Source organism: Mobula hypostoma, chromosome 2 (assembly GCF_963921235.1).
Source record: "Mobula hypostoma chromosome 2, sMobHyp1.1, whole genome shotgun sequence".
NCBI lineage: Eukaryota > Metazoa > Chordata > Chondrichthyes > Myliobatiformes > Myliobatidae > Mobula > Mobula hypostoma.
In genome coordinates this window covers 128,050,912-128,072,185 of record NC_086098.1, presented here as the reverse complement: position 1 = coordinate 128,072,185, position 21,274 = coordinate 128,050,912, and the positions used below count along the sequence as shown (strand labels likewise).

At 44.0% G+C, this 21,274-nt stretch overlaps 1 protein-coding gene across 4 annotated transcripts in view; it reads left to right on the top strand.

Moving 5' to 3' along the window:
• Window positions 1–3,332: 3,332 nt before the first annotated feature.
• kif6 (kinesin family member 6) overlaps window positions 3,333–21,274 on the top strand; it is a 611,249-nt gene continuing 593,307 nt past the window's right edge. For all 4 annotated transcript variants that reach the window (XM_063040644.1, XM_063040642.1, XM_063040641.1 and 1 more), the window contains exons 1-2: window positions 3,333–3,485; window positions 4,905–5,011. In XM_063040644.1, the coding sequence (XP_062896714.1) occupies window positions 3,426–3,485; window positions 4,905–5,011 (167 nt within the window). In that variant the 5' untranslated portion in view covers window positions 3,333–3,425. The remainder of the gene's footprint in view (window positions 3,486–4,904; window positions 5,012–21,274) is intronic.

Sequence of the window (21,274 nt, the reverse complement as noted above, 5' to 3'; positions counted from 1 at the left end):
CTACATTGCTGAAACCCGACGCAGATTGGGGGACCGCTTCGTCAAGCACCTCCGCTCCGTCCGCCAAAACAGACAGGATCTCCCGGTTGCCACCCGCTTCAACTCTGCTTCCCACTCCCATTCAGATATGTCCATACATGGCCTCCTCTACTGCCATGATGAGGCTAAACTCAGGTTGGAGGAGCAACACCTCATATACCATCTAGGTAGTCTCCAGCCCCTTGGTATGAACGTAGAATTCTCCAACTTCTGGTAATTCCCTCCCCCTCCCTTCCTCTATCCCTATGTCACTCTGCCCCTCCCCCAGCTGCCTATCGCCTCCCTCATGGTTCCGCCTCCTTCTACTACCCATTGTGTTTTCCCCTATTCTTTCTTCACCTTTCCTGCCTATCACTTCCCTGCCTCCCCTCCCCCACCCCTTTATCTTTCCCCTTACTGGTTTTTCACCTGGAACCCACCAGCCTTCTCCTTCCCACCCTCCCCCCACCTTCTTTATAGGGACTCTGCCCCTTCCCTCTAAAGTCCTGACAAAGGGTTCCGTCCCGAAACGTTGACTGATTGTTTCCACGGATGGGGCCCGACCTGCTGAGTTCCTCCAGCGTGTTGTGAGTGTTGCTTTGATCCCAGCATCTGCAGAGTATTTTGTGTGATGGATCGGAGGCAGCTTATTGTAAATTGTGCCACTGCACCATTGTACCAAGAGCTAGCAACCTTTCAAATCATGAAAAATCGGAGAAACACAAGCAGAGAACTCCATCAAAAGGCCAGACGCAACTTAATGTAACAAAGACTCCGAGGCAAGATAATAATAAAGTTAAGGCAGCAGAGCTGCAAATTGCTGTAAGCATGACCTGCCATTGTGCGATACGTACAGTTGACCACCTGAGTGAAATCAGGATAGCACATGGGCATGGGAGTACACTGGAGCACGTAAAGTTACACAAAGCTAAATGTGCATGCTTAATCAAAAACATCATTTCGCCTGCACTGAACACTGATCTCACTGATGACTTTCAGAATAAGAAATATGCCATCATTATAGATGAATCTACTGACATTTCAACACAAAAACACTTCACAAGATCACAAGACAAAGGAGCAGAAGTAGGCCATTCGGCCCATTGAGTCTGCTCTGCAGCTCCCCCATGAACTAAACTATTCATCCATCTAGTTCCAATTTCCAGCTTTTTCCCCCATATCCCTTGATACCCTGACTAATTAGATACCTGTCAATCTCCTCCTTAAACACCCGCAATGATTGGGCCTCCACAGCTGTATGTGGCAATGAATTCCACAAATCCACGAACTTCTGGCTAAAAAAAAAATCTCCTCATCTCTGTTTTAACTGGGTACCCTCTAATTCTAAGACTATGGCCTCTTGTCCTCGACTCACCCACCAAGGGAAACAACCTTTCCACATCTACTCTGTCCAACTCTTTCAACAGTCGAAATGTTTCTATGAGATCCCCTCTCATTCTTCTATACTTTAATGAATACAGTCCAAGAGCCGACAAATGCTCCTCATATGTTTGCTCCTGCGTGTGTATTTTAGTTCAATTTTTAAGTGATAGGACAAAGGAAATTGTAACTGGATTTCTAGGTTTAATTCCGGTGCAAGAGGCTACAGGGAAAAAAAAAATTCAATTTGATTGACGAGGAAATCAAAAGATGTGGCCAGAGTTTTGCAAATTGCATTGGTTTTGTATCGGATGGTGCATCAAACATGGTTGGGTGCAACAACCTTGTGTGGTCTAGACTAAAAGATGTTCTCCTTTCTGTGTGCTACTCAAATATATCTGTCATTGCCTGGCACTGTGTATTCAATATCCAGTATCCAAGCTATCATCAAATATTGGATTTTTGCTGTCAGAAATACCCAACTGGTTTTGTCATAGTGAATTAAGACGAGAAGCATACAAAGAATTGTTTAGAGTGATTAACACAGCTACAGAACTTGAGCTAACCCGAACTGCCCCCCTCCCCTTTGAAAAGCCTTCATCTACCCAGTGGCTTGTGCGTGGAAAGGTCATGTTTAATATTTTGATTAACTGGGAAGAGCTAAATGCTTATTTCACTTCTGTCGAACTAGCCCAGTCTGATACAAAATTCAAAGCAAGACTCCTAAAGGAAATATTGTCAGACTACAAAATTACCTGCTCTTTGAGTTTACAACACCTGTTGTGCAGGAATTTGAAAGACTGAACAGCCTTTTTCAGCAAACCAAAGCTGATCCTCATGAATTGTAGTAACAAATATTCTTACACCAGAAGAGTCTTCAGAACAGACTGTATGATGCCAAAAGACAGAAAAAAAATATTAATGAAGTTGATTTTGGTATCAAATTCTTAACAGCATGTGATGAGTTCCTACAGCAGAACAAGAGTGCTGAGGCCCATCTAGAAATAAAAAATGTCAAAGAAAGATGTATGTCTATGCTAGAAGAAGTTCGCAGTCAAGTTACATGTAGACTTCTGTTGGCGAGAGATACATTTGAAAGTTTATCAAAATTGAGCCCTGTGATAATTTTAAATCAAGCTTCAAGGTCCATGTTTTCCGAGTTACCCTTTAAACACCTTGCAGGAAACAACGTCAGCACTATTGAAGAAGAATAGAGAAAAATGCCTTTTGTGGATTGGAAAGAAGCAGCTCCATTTAAGAAAGATGGATTCCCTATAGACACTGAAGAGTTTCGGCTTGGGGTACTTCAGCATCAGGCGTTTAAAGAGGTCACCACCTTTGCCCTTACTTGCTTAATAACCCCTGTCAGCAATGCTGTAGTTGAGAGAATATTTTGTTTTATAACCTCCGTTAAAACGAGGATAAGAAACAGAATGCAGCTGAATCTTCTTGATGCTATTGTGAGAATGAGGGCAGAAGTATTGCTTTCAAGCAAATGTTGCAAAGACTTCACTGCATGTCCAGAAATGCTAAAAAACTTCACATCGGACAAGGTTTATGCCGTTATGTTCCACTGATTCCAGTGAAGAGGATAGTAATGGCCCGGATCTGGAGTTTTTCTTGTGATGTGAGTATGGGAGAACTAGTGGGAACAGTCTGGCTGTTTCCTAGTATTGTTTGGCTTGAAATTAAAATATCAATCTGCCAACCCTGCATAGATTCCGTTTGTTATGGATTGCATCGATATGTTTGTTATACAGGGTTGCACAGTCTGTAAAGGTGTCGTTACCGGGATTGCATCAACTGAGTTGTTTATATCAATATACTTTCTACCTTATTTATAAGACTACAAAGTAGATTCCGAGTTTCTTCCAAATCGCCCGGGACCTCTGCGGAGATCCAATCAAAAGCTAAGATACTCAAAACTGTTCACACGCCGACCACCAGGGCAACCAATCGAAGAGAGGGTGGTGGCGGAGTGCGGGAGGTTTTCCCGTTGCTGTGGTTACAGCTCTGGCGTGTTGGGCATGGTGAAGCAGACGATTCGCATTTTCGCGAGGCTACGGCCTACCAAGCGGCCGGTGGTGGTGAGTGAGGGTCCGGGTTGGGAACGGAGAGCGGTGGGGTCTTAAAACCCTCTCCCGGTACCGAGGGACAAGACTCCGAGGTCTGACCCAGTCCCTATGATAACCCTACACTCAGAAATACCTCCAAACACACCCCCCGCACTCTGAAATAGTACCACTAGCCCTGAAATAACCACCCACCCTGATACACCATCCGGCAAAATGATGAATTTATACAAGCGCACACAAGTCATTCCTGTAATATCGCTCACTGTCAGCCCGACAATGACCCATACACACCCTAAAATAATCTCTCCCACACACATTCAGTATACCGCCCCCATCCTGCCTGCAGTAGTCCTCGTTTCATTGTCATCTTCGCAATACCCAATACTTTGCAAAATTCCCACACTACCTATCACAACTCAGTTCACATTTTGCAATATCCCCCGTATCCATCATCGCGAAGCCTGCAAAACCCACCCCCACCACCCGACCCATTCACTTTCAGCCCTGCAGTGGCCCCCTCCCCCCGTTCACGCACACTGCCTGGATTCAGCCCCTTCTCACCCGCACATCATCAACCCAAACCTCAAACAACTTAGTCTGTGATTTTTTCCCCCTAATCACACGCACCTTCACCCCAACAATCCCCATCCAGCACTCACGCTCCATGGCTCCTGCAGTGGGCACCATAATATGAAATTTAAATTCAGTTGTTAGAGGTGTTATCTTTTGGATATGAAGCTAAAGTCCCATTGGTTTAAACGAGTGTAAGGAGTTCTCTGTGCCTTGGCTTAAATTCAGCTAGCACCGCCAATCACCAAATAACTCTTTCTAACATTTTTGGAACCATGCTGAACAAAATTTGCAACTGGAATGTCCAAGCAAAAATAATTCACTGAGTTTAAAGCAAATTCAAGAAATGTTTAGAAGTATATAAATGTATAGAGTTGTGTCTATGCCAGGCTAATATGGACAGGGAAACTCAGAAGTTAATCCCACTTCCCATCTCTCCAGCTCTTGATCCATTATTCTGTGGGTTATGACTCTTCAAGTAACTATTTCAGGTGCTTTATGGATCTAGTTCAGTCGGCTAGTGGTGTAGCGGTGTATCAGCACCAGACTTTGAGGTGAATGGTCCCAGGTTCGACTATGACGACTCCTTGCACGCTATCCATTCGTGCTGAGTTGAGTGTCAAACTAGCAACTCAGCCTTGTTTAAAAAGAGCAACAAATGCTAAAGAAATGGCAAGGTTGCCTGGTGCGCCACAGGTGCAGAGTGGAACAGCAATAGACCAGGTTAGGGTTTCTGTCTCTCTCCTTTGGGAGGTGTTCCAGTTCCCCCAACTTGAGGACATAATGTACAGTAAATTTCCTTTCTTTTTGTATGATATTCATGTTAGACTTGAAATTATTCTCAGTTTCTGTCTATTGTAGCTTTACTCATTGGATGACGATAATGGAGACTCAGTGTTGGAGTTTGTGGTGCCGCATGATGCAGCTGATGGATTTATAAATAACAAACGAGAAAGCTATAAATTTAAGTGAGTTCCATGTGTTATTTATCATTTCTGTATCACACTTTATCCTGTAACTTACTGCCCTTTATGCCACCGCCGTTTAGGGCCACAATGAAGGTTCTCCACCTCAGTCTGTCCATACCATTTCACACAGATGTAGGAGGATATTTCATTGCTGTTTCTGTAACAATTCTTCTTTTAACCAGTGTGGGTTGTTAGCCCTGAGCTGAACCCCCGAACGTGAAGGACTGGAGGACCAATCTTAGTCTGGCCTCTACCCTTTGACCTGTTTGCCTAGGGTGACGTTGTCATGAGCCAAAGCACAAAGCCCTGATTCCAGCTAACACAGCTCTCCAGCTCATTGAGGCATGCAAGCCTCCAAACCCTACAACAAGGTTGTGCTTCTCTTGGAGGTTAAATTCATTTCATTGGTTGTCATGAGTCAAAAGTGTCAGATTTTTAGCTTTGTTTATTGCTGATCTCTGAATGACTTGCAGTGTCTTACTAATTTGTAGAAAACATACTTTTTACTGTTATCTTCATGGAAGAACTTGATGTCAGCATTCATGCCATCAGAAACATGAGGGTGATGTTTTACCACGTTCATTGCCACAGTAAATGACAATGAGTGGTGTGAAAGAGCAGACTTGTCATAAATTTTGTTACTTAAATTCATCCTTGAAGATACATTGCCTTCTGGTGATGCAGTAGTGCTATGAAGCTTTTGCATATAGTTGAGTTCCAGATCTAGGACCTATCACCACATTGAAGCTATTGGTGTTTCTGTGAAATGGACATCAAGTTAGAGTTTTGCATTTTCTTAAGGTATTTACAATGTAACCTTACTATAAAAGTATCTTCTTGGGGTTGGTGAACTTCTAGAACAAATTACAATTGAAAAGATGAAAGTATTAATTGTCCTAGATTAATTGAGGCCTTATGAGATGCGTACGTGGCAGCTAAGCAAGCAAAGGAGAAGATTTGCTGGGGCTCTGACAGATGTTTTAAAGTTATCTCTGGCCAGAGAAGAGACACCAGATGTCTGGAAGCAGTGAATGTGGTTCCTTTACTGAAAAGTGGCAGCAGTGGCAAGTCAAACAATTGCAGACAGTTGAGTTTATGTTATGGTAAGGAAGGGCCAGATTGATCTGAACAGCAAGGCAAAGATTCATAAAGGATAGTGAGCGGTAGCAGAGTGTAGGGCTTTGGCGGTAATGGGAAGAGGCGAGAGCGAGGCACCAACTCTTTTTTTTCAACCCCCCCCCCCCCGGCAACTCGGCCCGGACAGACAGGAACAGCAGGGCTCTCACAGCTAACAGTATGAGCTAATGGTTTAAAAAGTTGGTCTGTTTGGCGAGGTAAGTGGGTGAGTAGACTTATTTTTCCTGTTTCATTCCTATAGAGTTAGATAGCATGCCTGCAGGGTTAGTGCTTTGTTCAGGGTGTCAGATGTGGGAATCCTGGGAGACCTCCAGCCTCCCAGATAGCCACATCTGCACCAGGTGCACCGAGATGCAGCTCCTCAGAGACTGTATTAGGGATCTGGAGCTGCAGCTTGATGACCAACTGCTTATCAGGGAAAGTGAAGAGATGATAGACAGGAGCTACAGGGAGGTAGTCATCCCTAGGCTACAGGGGTCAGAAATCTGGGTCACTGTCAAGAGAGGGAAGGGAAATGCCTGGATAGTGGAGAGCACACCTGTGGCTGTCCCCCTCAGCAACAAATATCTTGTTCTAGATGCTGTTGAGGGGGATGACCTGACAGGGGACGCCCACGGTGACCGGGTCTCTGGCACTGAAGTTGGCACTGTTGTGCAGGAGAGAAGGAGGGAGAAGAGGAATGCGGTAGTCATAAGGGATTCCATAGTCAGGGGAACGGACAGGAGATTCTGTGAGCCTGATAGAGATACCCGCATGGTGTGTTGCCTCCCAGGTGCCAGGGTACGGGATGTCTTGGATCGGGTCCAGAATATTCTGAAGGGGGAGGGTGAGCAGCCAGTTGTCTTGGTACGTGTTGGTACCATTGACATAGATAGGACAAAGGAGGAGGTCCTGAAGAGAGATTTCCAGGAGTTAGGAAGGAAGCTGAGAAGCAGGACCTCAAAGGTAGTAATCTCGGGATGGCTACCTGTGCCACGTGCTAGCGAGGGCAAGAACAGTAGGATCAGGCAGATGAATGCGTGGCTGAGAGACTGGTGCAGGGGGGCAGGGCTTCAGATTCTTGGATAATTGGATTCTCTTCTGGAGGAAGTATGACCTGTTCAAAATGGACAGGTTACACCTGAACCCGAAGGGGACCAATATCCTGGCGGGAAAGTTTAATAGAGCTGTTAGGGAGGGTTTAAACTAATTTGGCAGGGGGCTGGGAACCGGAATGATAGAGCGGATGAAGGGGAAAACAGAAATAAATCTAAGATAGCGAGCAGTAAAGATGTCAGGAAAGACAGACAGGTGATGGGGCAAATTTGTAGCCATTGGGATGAGTTGCAGTGAAACCATAGAAACTACAGCACAGAAACAGGCCTTTTGGCCTTCTTGGCTGTGCCGAACCATTTTCCGCCTAGTCCCACTGACCTGCACACGGACCATATCCCTCCATACACCTCCCATCCATGTATCTGTCCAATTTATTCTTAAATGTTAAAAAAGAACCCACATTTACCACCTCATCTGGCAGCTCATTCCATACTCCCACCACTCTCTGTGTGAAGAAGCCCCCCCTAATGTTCCCTTTAAACTTTTCCCCCCTCACCCTTAACCCATGTCCTCTGGTTTTTTTTCTCCCCTTGCCTCAGTGGAAAAAGCCTGCTTGCATTCACTCTATCTATACCCATCATAATTTTATATACCTCTATCAAATCTCCCCTCATTCTTCTACGCTCCAGGCAATAAAGTCCTAACCTATTCAACCTTTCTCTGTAACTGAGTTTCTCAAGTCCTACCAACATCCTTGTAAACCTTCCCTGCACTCTTTCAACCTTATTTATATCCATCCTGTAATTTGGTGACCAAAACGGAACACAATACTCCGGATTCGGCCTCACCAATGCCTTATACAACCTCATCATAACATTCCAGCTCTTATACTCAATACTTTGATTAATAAAGGCCAATGTACCAAAAGCTCTCTTTACGACCCAATCTACCTGTGATGCCACTTTTAGGGAATTTTGTATCTGTATTCCCAGATCCCTCTGTTCTACTGCACTCCTCAGTGCCTTACCATTAACCCTGTATGTTCTTGGAAATCCAAGCAAAAAGTACCAAATACTGGTCTTAAGGTGTTATACTTAAATGCATGCAGCATAAGGAGTAAGGTGGATGATCTTGTCGTACAGCTACAGATTGGCAGGTATAATATTGAGGCCATCACTGAGACGTGGCTAAAGGATACATGTCTCTGGGAGCTGGACGTCCAAGGATACACGGTGTATCGGAAGGATAAGAAGGTAGGCAGAGGGGGAGGCGTGGCTTTATTGGTAAGAAATTAAATCATTAGAAAGAGGTGATATAAGATCGGAAGGTGCAGAATCTTTATGGGTTGAGCTAAGAAATCGCAGGGGTAAAAGGACCTGATGGCAGTTATTTATAGGCCTCCAAACGGCTGCAGTGATGTGGACTACAAATTACAACAGGAAATAGAAAAGGCTTGTCAGAAGGGCAGTGTTATGATAATTGTGGGGGATTTTAACATGCGAGTGGATTGGGAAGATCAGGTGGGCACTGGATCTCAAGAGAGAGAATTTGTAGAATGTCTGCGAGATGGCTTTTTAGAACAGCTTGTTGTTGAGCCTACTAGGGGATCAGCTGTACTGGATTGGGTATTGAACCAGAGGTGATTAGAGAGATTAAGGTGAAGGAACCCTTAGGAGGCAGTGATCATAACATGATTGAGTTCACTGTGAAATTTGAAAAAGAGAAGCCGAAATCTGATGTGTCGGTATTTCAGTGGAGTAAAGGAAATTACAGTGGCATGAGAGAGGAACTAGCCAAAGTTGACTGGAAAGGGACACTGGCGGGAAAGACGGCAGAGCAGCAGTGGCCGGAGTTTATGTGAGAAGTGAGGAAGGTGCAAGACAGGTATATTCCAAAAAAGAAGAAATTTTCGAATGGAAAAAGGATGCAACTGTGGTTGACTAGAGAAGTCAAAGCCAAAGTTAAAGCAAAGGAGAGGGCATGCAAGGAAGCAAAAATTAGTGGGAAGACAGAGGATTGGGAAGTTTTTAAAAGCTTACAAAGGGAAACTAAGAAGGTCATTAAGAGGGAAAAGATTAACTATGAAAGGACGCTAGCAAATAATATCGAAGAGGATACTAAAAGCTTTTTCAAGTATATATAGAGTAAAAGACAGGTGAGAGTAGATATAGGACCGATAGAAAATGATGCTGGAGAAATTGTAATGGGAGATAAGGAGATGGCAGAGGAACTGAACAAGTATTTTGCATCAGTCTTCACTGAGGAAGACATTAGCAGTATACCGGATACTCAAGGGTGGCAGGGAAGAGAAGTGTGCGCAGTCACAATTACGACAGGGAAAGTACTCGGGAAGCTGTATAGTCTAAAGGTAGATAAATCTCCCAGACCAGATGGAATGCATCCTCATGTTCTGAAGGACGTAGCTGTAGAGATTACAGAGGCATTAGCAATGATCTTTTAAAAGTCAATAGATTCTGGCATGGTTCAGGAGGACTGGAAGATTGCAAATGTTAGTCTGCTATTTAAGAAGTGGGCAAGGAAGCAAAAAGGAAATTATAGACCTGTTAGCTTGATGTTGGTGGTTGGGAAGTTGTTGGAGTCGATTGTCAAGGATGAGGTTACAGAGTACCTGGAGGCATATGACAATATAGGCAGAACTCAGCATGGATTCCTTAAAGGAAAATCCTGCCTGACAAACCTATTACAATTTTTTGAGGAAATTACAAGTAGGCTAGACAAGGGAGATGCAGTGGATGTTGTATATTTGGATTTTCAGAAGGCCTTTGACAAGGTGCCACACATGAGGCTACTTAATAAGATAAGAGCCCATGGAATTACGGGAAAGTTACGTACGTGGATAGAGTGTTGGCTGATTGGCAGGAAACAGAGAGTGGGAATAAAGGGATCCTATTCTTGTTGGCTGCTGGTTACCACTGGTGTTCCACAGGGGTCCGTGTTGGGGCTGCTTCTTTTTACATTGTACATCAACGATTTGGACTATGGAATAGATGGCTTTTTGGCCAAGTTTGCTGACGATATGAAGATAGGTGGAGGGGCCGGTAGTGCTGAGGAAACGGAGAGTCTGCAGAGAGACTTGGATCGATTGGAAGAATGGGAAAAGATGTGCCAAATGAAATACAGTGTTGGAAAGTATATGGTTATGCACTTTGACAGAAGAAATAAACGGGCAGACTATTATTTAAATGGGGAAAGAATTCAAAGTTCAGAGATGCAACGGACTTGGGAGTCCTCGTACAGGATACCCTTAAGGTTAACCTCCAGGTTGAGTCGGTGGTGAAGAAGGCGAATGCAATGTTGGCATTCTAGAGGAATAGAGTATAGGAGCAGGGATGTGATGTTGAGGCTCTATAAGGCGCTGGTGAGACCTCACTTGGAGTACTGTGGGCAGTTTTGGTCTCCTTAATTAAGAAAGGATGTGCTGACGTTGGAGAGGGTACAGTGAAGATTCACTAGACTGATTCCGGGAATGAGAGGGTTAACATATGAGGAACGTTTGTCCGCTCTTGGACTGTATTCCTTGGGGTTTAGAAGAATGAGGGGAGACCTCATAGAAATATTTCGAATGTTGAAAGGCATGGACAGAGTGGATGTGGCAAAGTTGCTTCCCATGATGAGGGAGTCTAGTACGAGAGGGCATGTCTTGAAGATTGAAGGGTGCCCATTCAGAACAGAAATGCGAAGAAATTTTTTTAGTCAGAGGGTGGTGAATCTATGGAATTTGTTGCCATGGGCACCAGTGGAGGCCAAGTCATTGTGTGTATTTAAGGCAGAGATTGATAGGTATCTGAGTAGCCAGGGCATCAAAGGTTATGGTGAGAAGGTGGGGGAGTGGGACTAAATGGGAGTTCATGATAAAATGGCGGAGCAGACTCGATGGGCCGAATGGCCGACTTCTGCTCCTTTGTCTTATTATTGTCTATAGTCAGCATGGCTTTAATCATATTCATGCCCCATGCATATGATTGATTTGTTTTTGAAGACATAAGTGGTTACTGGGTGTTGTGTGGTTGATGTAGAGTATGTGGATTTAGGTAACACCTTTGACAAGGACCTACAGTATGTGGGAGACTGATTCAGAAGCTAAGAACCCAAGGTACACAGAGCAAATTAAATGATGCTAGGAAATGAAGAGTGATGGCGGAGGGTTGTTTTTGTAATCCAAAGCTTGTGACTTATGGTGCATTGCAGGTGTTGGGGTCCTTCCTGTTTATCATGCACATTAACAATATGGATATGAATTTGTAACCTTTCAGATGACAGAAATGTTTGAGGCTTTGTTGATGATTTGGAAAACAGACTTCAACTCCAGGATGGTATTTTGAATGGGTAAGATGGGCAGAGCAAAGGCAGATGGAATTTAATTTTGAAAAAGGGCAAATAATGTACTTTGCGAGAAATAATAAAGGGTAGGACAGTAAGTGATACTGAGGAAAAGAAGGGGCCTTGATGTACAAGTCTAAGAATTCCTGGGAGCAGTACCACAGATGGTGAAGAAGGCATGTGGGATACCTGCCTTCAATAACCAGGTTAGAGTTTAAGAGCTTTTGGAGGTTATGGTACAACCTAGCAACTGGTGGAATTCTGCATGGAGTTTTGGATCTCACACTATAGGAAGGATGTGGTTGCAGTGGAGAGTGTGCAGCGGTGATTGCCTGGGACATTGCCTAGGATGTAATGTTTCTACTATGAGGAGCCACCTAATAGGCTGTTTTTTCTTTCCTTGGAGAAGACGAGACTGAGGGTTGAATTAGGTCAAGTTGTATAAAGTTATACAGTGCAAATAGAAATATTTCCTCTAAGTTGAGAATATATATATTTTCTATGAAAATGTTATTTCTGTTGCTTGAGGTCTGTGTAAGTTTTTAATGGTGTAATAATCTACAATTATCACTTGGCAAACTCTGCTCCTAATTCTTTATGCCCCAAAATAGATTTTACATTTTCAAAATGTTCATTTAGGGTATTTCATCTTGTGCTTTAATCTTGCATGTATGTACTGATCTTTACTTCATCATTATTGTTATGTGCTGTATGTATGACATGGGTGATCATGGTCTTTCCATGACCATGATTGTTCTTGGCAAATTTTTCTACACAAGCAGTTTGCTATTGGCCTCTTCTGGGGCAGTGTCTTTACAAGATGTGTGATTCCAGCCAATATCAATACTCTTCAGAGATTGTCTGCTTGACGTCAATGGTCGCATAACCACGACTTGTAATGTGCACCAGCTGCTTGATTGTTATGTAGCATTGTAAAATGTTCAAGAAGTGAGACTTGTGCTTCATGCTTTTACTTTTCTGTCTATGAAAATTCTTTAAATGGTACACTGTGCTGCCAGCTTGATGACATTATAAATGTGATGGCTGACAGCAACCTCTGTCTCAAAGGGGAAATTCACATTGTAGCAACTGCTGGATTGTTGTGGGCACCCATCATTAAGATCAGCAAAAAGTGACTTACTTTGTTGTTCATTGCAGAATCTGGGTTGATGTGTAAGTGAGGGAGAGTTGCGCAGTGTCAGCCTCACTCTCTCTTCCCAATTCCCATCTGGATCCAGTGGCAAAACAGAGTTGAGACGGCTGGAGACAGGACTAGGCGCAGTGGATGACCAGGACGTCTTCTGTGTCTTGTCCTGCTCTATACATACATACACACACACACACACACACACACACACACACACACACACACACACACACACACACAAGCCCCCCGCCCCCCACCCAATGTTTGGTTAGCATAGTGTGATGTTCTCAACTGCTGAGTATCTGAATCCTCCTGGACTTAGGTTGCATGATGAGCAATCTGTTCACTTTTTCCAAATTGTAGAGGGTGGCTTTGAGCATCATCAATGCCTCTGCTGACTTGCAACTGGACTGTTGAGCCTAAGTTGTGAATTGAAAATTAGTGACTAGAAATTATGCATGTACATTTTTAAGACCATAAGATATAGGAGCAGAATTAGGCTATTTGGCTCATTGAGTCTGCTCTGCCATTTCATTATGGCTAATCCATTTTTCACTCAGGCCCAATCTCCTGCCACCCCCACCTCCCCCATATCCCTTTATCCACTGACCAATCAATAATCTATCAATCTCTAACTTAAATATATATATAAAAAGACTTGGCCTCTACAGCGGCCTGTGGTAACGAATTCTACAGATTCACTACTGATTAATACTGGAATCATTTTCATGAAATTCCTTTAAACCCTCTAGTTTTAGCACATACTTTCTAGATAAGGGGCCCAAAACTGCACATAATACTCTGTGAGGCTTCAGCAGTGCTTTATAAATTCTCAATATTACATTCTTGCTTTTATATTCTAGTCCTCTTAAAATGAATGCTAACATTGCATTTGCCTTCCTCACCACAGACTAAACCTGAAAATTAACCCTTGGGAAATCCCGCACAAGGGCTTCCAAATCTCTTTGTGCCTCAGTTTTTTAAATTTTCTCTCCATTTAGAAAATAGTCAACCCTTTCATTTCTTCTACCAAAGTGCATGACCATACACTTCATGACACTGTATTCCACCTGCCTCTTCTTTGCTATTTTCCTAATCTGTCAAAGTCCTTCTTTAGCCTCCCTATTTCCTCAAAACTACCTGCCCCTCCACCTATCTTCATATTGTCTGCAAACTTTGCGACAAAGCCATTAATTCCATCATCCAAATCATTGACATATAATGTAAAAAGAATCAGTCCCTACACAGACCCCTAGTCACTGGCAGCAAGCCAGAAAAGACTCCCTATATTCCCACTCTTTGCCTCCTGCCAATCAGTCACTGCTTTATTCATGCTAGAATCTTTTGTGTAATACCATAGGCTTGTAGCTTGCTAAGCAGCCTCATGTATGGCACTTATCAAAGGCCTTCTGAAAGTCCAAGTATAGGTTAAGTTAATAATGACACAAAGTTTTGTTTTATATGGAGGAGGTGCATAAGGGATCATTATGACATGATATCACTCCATTTGTAAAACAGGACTAGCATGCCCATGAGTCATCCACAGTAGTATACTTAACCTGTTTCTAGGAACCTTCCAGTAACTAATAGAATATAGAAAAGTACAGCACAGGAGCAGACTCTTCAGCCCACGATGCTACAAAGGAACCAGTGCAGCAAGTACTTAGGAATGCTAATGGAATATTGGCCTTTGTTGCAGGGGTATGGAGAATATTTAGGTAAGGGAAGTTTTTTTGGAACTTTAATGTAGAGGAGTTTTAATGTTATTGAAATAGCACCTGGAGATCTATGAAAATTTCTGGTCGTCATATCTGATATACTGTACTTAAGTTGGAGGTGGTGTAGGTCAATTCACTAGGTTGTTTCCTGAAATTAGGGTGTTACTGTGCAGAAAGAGGTAAAGCAAGTTGCTCCCATACTCAAAACGTGTAAGCTATAGAGCAGGGGTGTCCAACTACCGGTCTGCGGGATGATTTGGGGAGGAAAAAAAGTATATTCGCGACCATTTATGATGTATCTGTAAGGCAGCCACTCTCTCTCCCACCGCTGTCTGTGCCACCTGCTGCACCGGCAGCTTGCCCTGTGTACTTAGAAAATGATAGGTGGCAGTTCACCACCCGCTGTGGATAAGCACCTACCACCCTGCACTGAAGACCACTAGGGCCCCACTTACGTCGTCAGGCACAGTATAAACACACAGAGTACTCAGGTGAGTAACACCTGTAGCAAGGCTGAGACTGTTTGCTGCTGTGGTTCAAAATGCTTTCCAAGAAAAGAAAAATTGAAATGGAAGGTTGGATATTCAACGATAATTGGAAACATCGTTTTTTCTTCTGTGAGGTCAATGGCAAACCTGTTGTATCTGATATGCTCACAAGTGGCTGTGGCAAAAGAGTACAATATCAACCGGCACCATGAAACGTCACACGGAGAAAAATATGACAAGTACGCAGGACGATTCAGAATGCAAAAGGTAAACGGACTTGAAGCAGCACTGAAAAAACAGCAGTCAGTGTTCACCAAAAGTCGAGAGACTCATGATGGAGCTGTCAAGGCCAGCTATATTATTGCCAACAAAATAGCTGCTGTGTCGAAGCCAAACTCAAGAGAGGGAATTCATTAATGCATGCATGCTGACGGCGGCGGAGCTGGTGTGCCTTGAGAAGAGACAGGCTTTTGGTAATATCAGCTTGTCAAGAAATACTGTGGCAGAGAGAATCAGGGACCTTGCAAGAGATTTGAACAGTCAACTAAAAGACAAAGTGAAGTCATTTTAAAACGCAAACAACAGGATTTCTGCAGATGCTGGAAATTCAAGCAACACACATCAAAGTTGCTGGTGAACGCAGCAGGCCAGGCAGCATCTCTAGGAAGAGGTACAGTCGACGTTTCAGGCCGAGACCCTTCGTTAGGACTAACTGAAGGAAGAGTTAGTAAGAGATTTGAAAGTTGGAGGGGGAGGGGGAGATCCAAAATGATAGGAGAAGACAGGAGGGGAAAGGATGGAGCCAAGAGCTGGACAGGTGATTGGCAAAGGGGATACGAGAGGATCATAGGACTGGAGGTCTGGGGAGAAAGACAAGAGGGGGGGAACCCAGAGGATGGGCAAGGGGTATAGTCAGAGGGACAGAGGGAGAAAAAGGAGAGAGAGAGAGAGAGAGAGAGAGAGAGAAAGAAAGAATGTGTGTATATAAATAAATAATGGATGGGGTACGAGGGGTAGGTGGGGTATTAGCGGAAGTTAAAGAAGTCAATGTTCATGCATCAGGTTGGAGGCTACCCAGACGGAATATAAGGTGTTGTTCTTCCAACCTGAGTGTGGCTTCATCTTTACAGTAGAGGAGGCCATGGATAGACATGTCAGAATGGGAATGAGATGTGGAATTAAAATGTGTGGCCACTGGGAGATCCTGCTTTCTCTGGCGGACAGAGCGTAGGTGCTCAGCAAAGCGGTCTCCCAGTCTGCGTCGGGTCTCGCCAATATATAAAAGGCCACATCGGGAGCACCGGACGCAGTATATCACCCCAGCCGACTCACAGGTGAAGTGTCGCCTCAGCTGGAAGGACTGTCTGGGGCCCTGAATGGTGGTAAGGGAGGAAGTGTAAGGGCATGTGTAGCACTTGTTCCGCTTACAAGGATAAGTGCTAGGAGGGAGATCAGTGGGGAGGGATGGGGGGGACGAATGGACAAGGGAGTCGCATAGGGAGCGATCCCTGCGGAAAGCGGGGGGGGGATGGAAAGATGTGCTTAGTGGTGGGATCCTGTTGGAGGTGGCGGAAGTTACGGAGAATAATATGTTGGACCCGGAGGCTGGTGGGGTGGTAGGTGAGGACCAGGGGAACCCTATTCCTAGTGGGATGGCGGGAGGATGGAGTGAGAGCAGATGTGTGTGAAATGGGGGAGATGCGTTTGAGAGCAGAGTTGATGGTGGAGGAAGGGAAGCCCCTTTCTTTAAAAAAGGAAGACATCTCCCTCGTCCTGGAATGAAAAGCCTCATCCTGAGAGCAGATGCGGTGAAGACGGAGGAATTGCGAGAAGGGGATGGCATTTTTGCAAGAGACACGGTGAGAAGAGGAATAGTCCAGATAGCTGTGAGAGTCAGTAGGCTTATAGTAGACATCAGTGGATAAGCTGTCTCCAGAGATAGAGACAGAAAGATCTAGAAAGGGGAGGGAGGTGTCGGAAATGGACCAGGTAAACTTGAGGGCAGGGTGGAAGTTGGAGACAAAGTTAATAAAGTCAACGAGCTCAGCATGCGTGCAGGAAGCAGCGCCAATGCAGTCGTCGATGTAGTGAAGGAAAAGTGGGGGACAGATACCAGAATAGGCACGGAACATAGATTGTTCCACAAGCCAACAAAAAGGCAGGCATAGCTAGGACCCATACGGGTGCCCATAGCTACACCTTTAGTTTGGAGGAAATGGAAGGAGCCAAAGGAGAAATTATTAACAGTAAGGACTAATTCCGCTAGACAGAGCAGAGTGGTGGTAGAGGGGAACTGATTAGGTCTGGAATCCAAAAAGAAGCGGGGAGTTTTGATACCTTCCTGATGGGGGATGGAAGTATACAGGGACTAAGTATAAGTAAAGTCATTTATTGCCTTCTCTATTGCAGTTGATGAGAGCACCGACGTGACTGCTGTAGTTCAATTTATTTGTGGTGTTGATGCATCTTTTACCGTCACCAAGGAGTTTGTGGAGATGGTGCCCATGACAAACACTACAACGGTGAACGACGTTTTCTTCAGCCTGGTATGGCCTTGGGCAGATTGGGGGTTGACTGGAGTCACGCTATTAGTGTGGCAACACATGGCGCGCCGTCTTTGGTCGGGAAAAAGGCAGGTGTTGTTGCGAAACTCAAGAAAGTTCAGACAGAGAATCTGGAGCAGGAATTCTGGAATTTTCATTCTATTATACACCAAGAAGCATTATGTAGCATGGGCCTGAAAATGGACAATGTCATGGATGTAGTAATCAAAATGGTTAATTTCATGAGAGCCAAGGGACTCAACCATCGGCAATTTGACACTCTTTTGTCTGAAAGTAATATTGGACACGGCCTACCCTACCACATTGAAGTCCACTGGTTGAGCAGAGGGGTTGTGCTCAAACATTTTTTTCAATTATGTGCAGAAATTGGACTATTCATAATCATAGAACATAGAATAGTACAGCACAGTACAGGCCCTTCAGCCCACAATGTTGTGCCGACCCTCAAACCCTGCCTCCCATATAAGCCCCCACCTTAGATTCCTCCATATACCTGTCTAGTAGTCTCTTAAACTTCACTAGGCTATCTGCCTCCACCACTGACTCAGGCAGAGCATTCCACGCATCAACCACTCTCTGAGTAAAAAACCTTGCTCTAATATCCCCCTTCCCACCCCTTACCTTAAAGCCATGTCCTCTTCTATTGAGCAGTGGTGCCCTGGGGAAGAGGCGCTGGCTATCCGCTCTATCTATTCCTCTTATTATCTTGTACACCTCTATCATGTCTCCTGTCATCCTCCTTCTCTCCAAAGAGTAAAGCCCTAGCTCCCTTAATCTCTGATCATAATGCATACTTTCTAAACCAGGCAGCATCCTGGTAAATCTCCTCTGTACCCTTTCCAATGCTTCCACATCCTTCCTGTAGTGAGGCGACCAGAATTGGACACAGTACTCCAAGTGTGGCCTAACTAGAGTTTTATAGAGCTGCATCATTACATCGCGACTCTTAAACTCTATCCCTCAACTTATGAAAGCTAACACCCCATAAGCTTTCTTAACTACCCTATCCAGCTGTGAGGAAACTTCCAGGGATCTGTGAACATGTACCCCCAGATCCCTCTGCTCCGCCACACTACCAAGTATCCTGCCATTTACTTTGTACTCTGCCTTGGAGTTTGTCCTTCCAAAGTGTACCACCTCACACTTCTCCAGGTTGAACTCCATCTGCCACTTCTCAGCCCACTTCTGCATCCTATCAATGTTTCTCTGCAATCTTTGACAATCCTCTACACTATCTACAACACCACCAACCTTTGTGTCATCTGCAAACTTGCCAACCCACCCTTCTACCCCCACATCTAGGTCAAGAAAGGGAAGCCAGTGGCAGAGTTGGATGACCCAGACTGGCTTCATGATCTTGCATTTTTGGTGGCTATAACAGAGTACTTAAATGTGCTTAACATTAACATGCAAGGCCGCAACAAACTTGTTATGGAATACTACGACAGCATTCGTGCCTTTCAAATTAAAGTAGGCCTGTGGGAGATGCAACTATCCCGGAGCAACACAGCTCATTTCCCCTCTTTGCAGTCTGTGCGTGTTGCTCATGGGAATAATGACGACATAAACAGGTACAAGGACAAAATATCATGGCTTAAAAGTGAGTTTCAGAATTGTTTCCAAGTCTTCATTCAGCTCGAGAAGGAATTTTCACTCTTTTGCTCACCGTTTGCTGTCAACACAGCATCAGATGTGCCAGAGGAACTCCAAATGGAACTAATTGAAATTCAGTGTAACCCGGCTTTGAAAAATAAGCTTGAGGCTGTGGGTCTGGATTCGTTCTATCAATACCTGGAACCGATGTACCCCAAGATGACAGACTTTGCCTCAAAGATCCTTTGCACATTCGAGACAACATATCTCTGTAAGCAGGCATTCTCCATAATGAACATTAATAAATCCAAACTGCGCTCACAGCTGACTCACAGACATCTAAATGACATTATGAAAATCACAACTGCCCAGAAACTGGTCCCTGATGTTGACAGACTGGTTAAAGCCAAGAGATGTCAGGTGTCTGGGAGCAGCAAGTGAAAAATGAGTGATACTGTTCGCTGCACTGCGACATGTAAGCAAAATGCATTCTGAAATACGGAGTGTCATAATATTATGATTCATTCATTTTCTGACTATTATTGTAAATGTGATCACTTCAATAAAAATTAGAGGCTAACTGTGTTCATTGTCTGAGTTTGATTGCTGGAAGCAGGCAAATAAAAATTAGGTGCAGTTGTGTAGCCTACATTTACAATTTGTTTCATTAAGTCTACATTTGTGTCTGCTAATGTTCGATTTCAAATGGTTTATTAATGGAAAGGGTGTGGCTCCCAAAACAATCTTAGCCAAAATAGCATCATTTTTTTCCTCTATCATCACAACTTTCTTGTAGCCTATGACTGTAAGTTAATACCAATCATAAAAATGATGCTAGGCAATCTTCTTCATAAGAAACAAAATTCATAAAGTGAAACACTTTGTAATTATAGCAGAGACTGAGACACATGACAGCAGGTTGAAAAAACGAAGGCAATGAAAGCTGTGGGAGCACGCACGTGTGCATCACTGATCCAGCCCGCATGAGGTCGCAGTTTGCCCAATCCGGCCTGTGACCTAAAATGAGTTTGACACCCCTGTTATAGAGTCATATATAGCATGCAAGCAGGCCCAATTCCATGCCATTCATTAATTACTAATTTACTGTCATCCTACTATATATTATTACCACTTTTTATTCTCCCCATATTCTCATTAGCATCCCCTCCTTACACAATTAACACTGATAATTTCTGGACATGAATATGGTTATACCCATGTGGCAGTATTGCAGAGGTGATTATTGGGATGATTCTGATTTTTTTAATTGATTCATTTAATTTATTTCACTCATGACTTTGAGATCTGTCCAAATAGAATTAGTGTATGAAGTTGTGTGGGATTAAGATTTGATCAGCAATGATGGATGAGAGTATTGGTTTACTGGCCTGAATTTGGGTGTTAAATGCTGGTGGTTCTGAGTCCAGTACTGACGCTAAACCTTACAAATGGAAGATTTGAGCTCAGAAATGGGCCAAATGAAATTCCAGAGACCCACATTGGTTGATTGATTTGGAAAATTTGGTAGTGACACATCTGTTGTTGGTAGAATCTCAGAGGGTGATGAGGATACATATGGGAGGGAGATAGTTTGGCAGCTGAGTGGTGTTGCCAGAGCAATTTTGCACTCTATATCAGCCGAACCTTGGAACTGGTTATGGACTTCAGGAGGGTGAAGATAGGAGAATACTCACCAGTCTTCATTGAGGGGTCAGTTGTGGACAGGGTGAGCATCTTCAAGTTCCTGGGTGTCAGCATATGAGGATCTATCATCAACATCAATACAATCAGGAAGAAGGCATGCCAACGGTTCTACTTCATTAGGAGATTGAGGTGATTCGATATGTCACCAGAGACTCTGGCATATTTCTACAGATGAACAGTGGAGAGCATTCTGGCTAGTTGCATCGACACCTGAAAACTGTTTCTGAATCATTGAGTGTGGGTTTTCAGGCTCCCGTACCTGAAGACTCACACTCAACAAGGAAAGGGCATGTGGCAAGAAGAGAACATGCCCCAGATTGTGAGGATCCATAGTGAAGGAGGCCACCTTATTGAGACACCACCTTTTGGAGGTCTTTGATAGTATGGAGCCCAAGATGGAACTGACTTACTAAATTTCCTCAAATTTTGAAGGAAGTGTGCTGCCTTCATGTGTAGGGTCATTGTGTAAGGTCCAGCATAGATCTCCAAGATGCTGATACCCAAGAACTTGAAGCTGCTTGCCCTTTCCAGTGCTG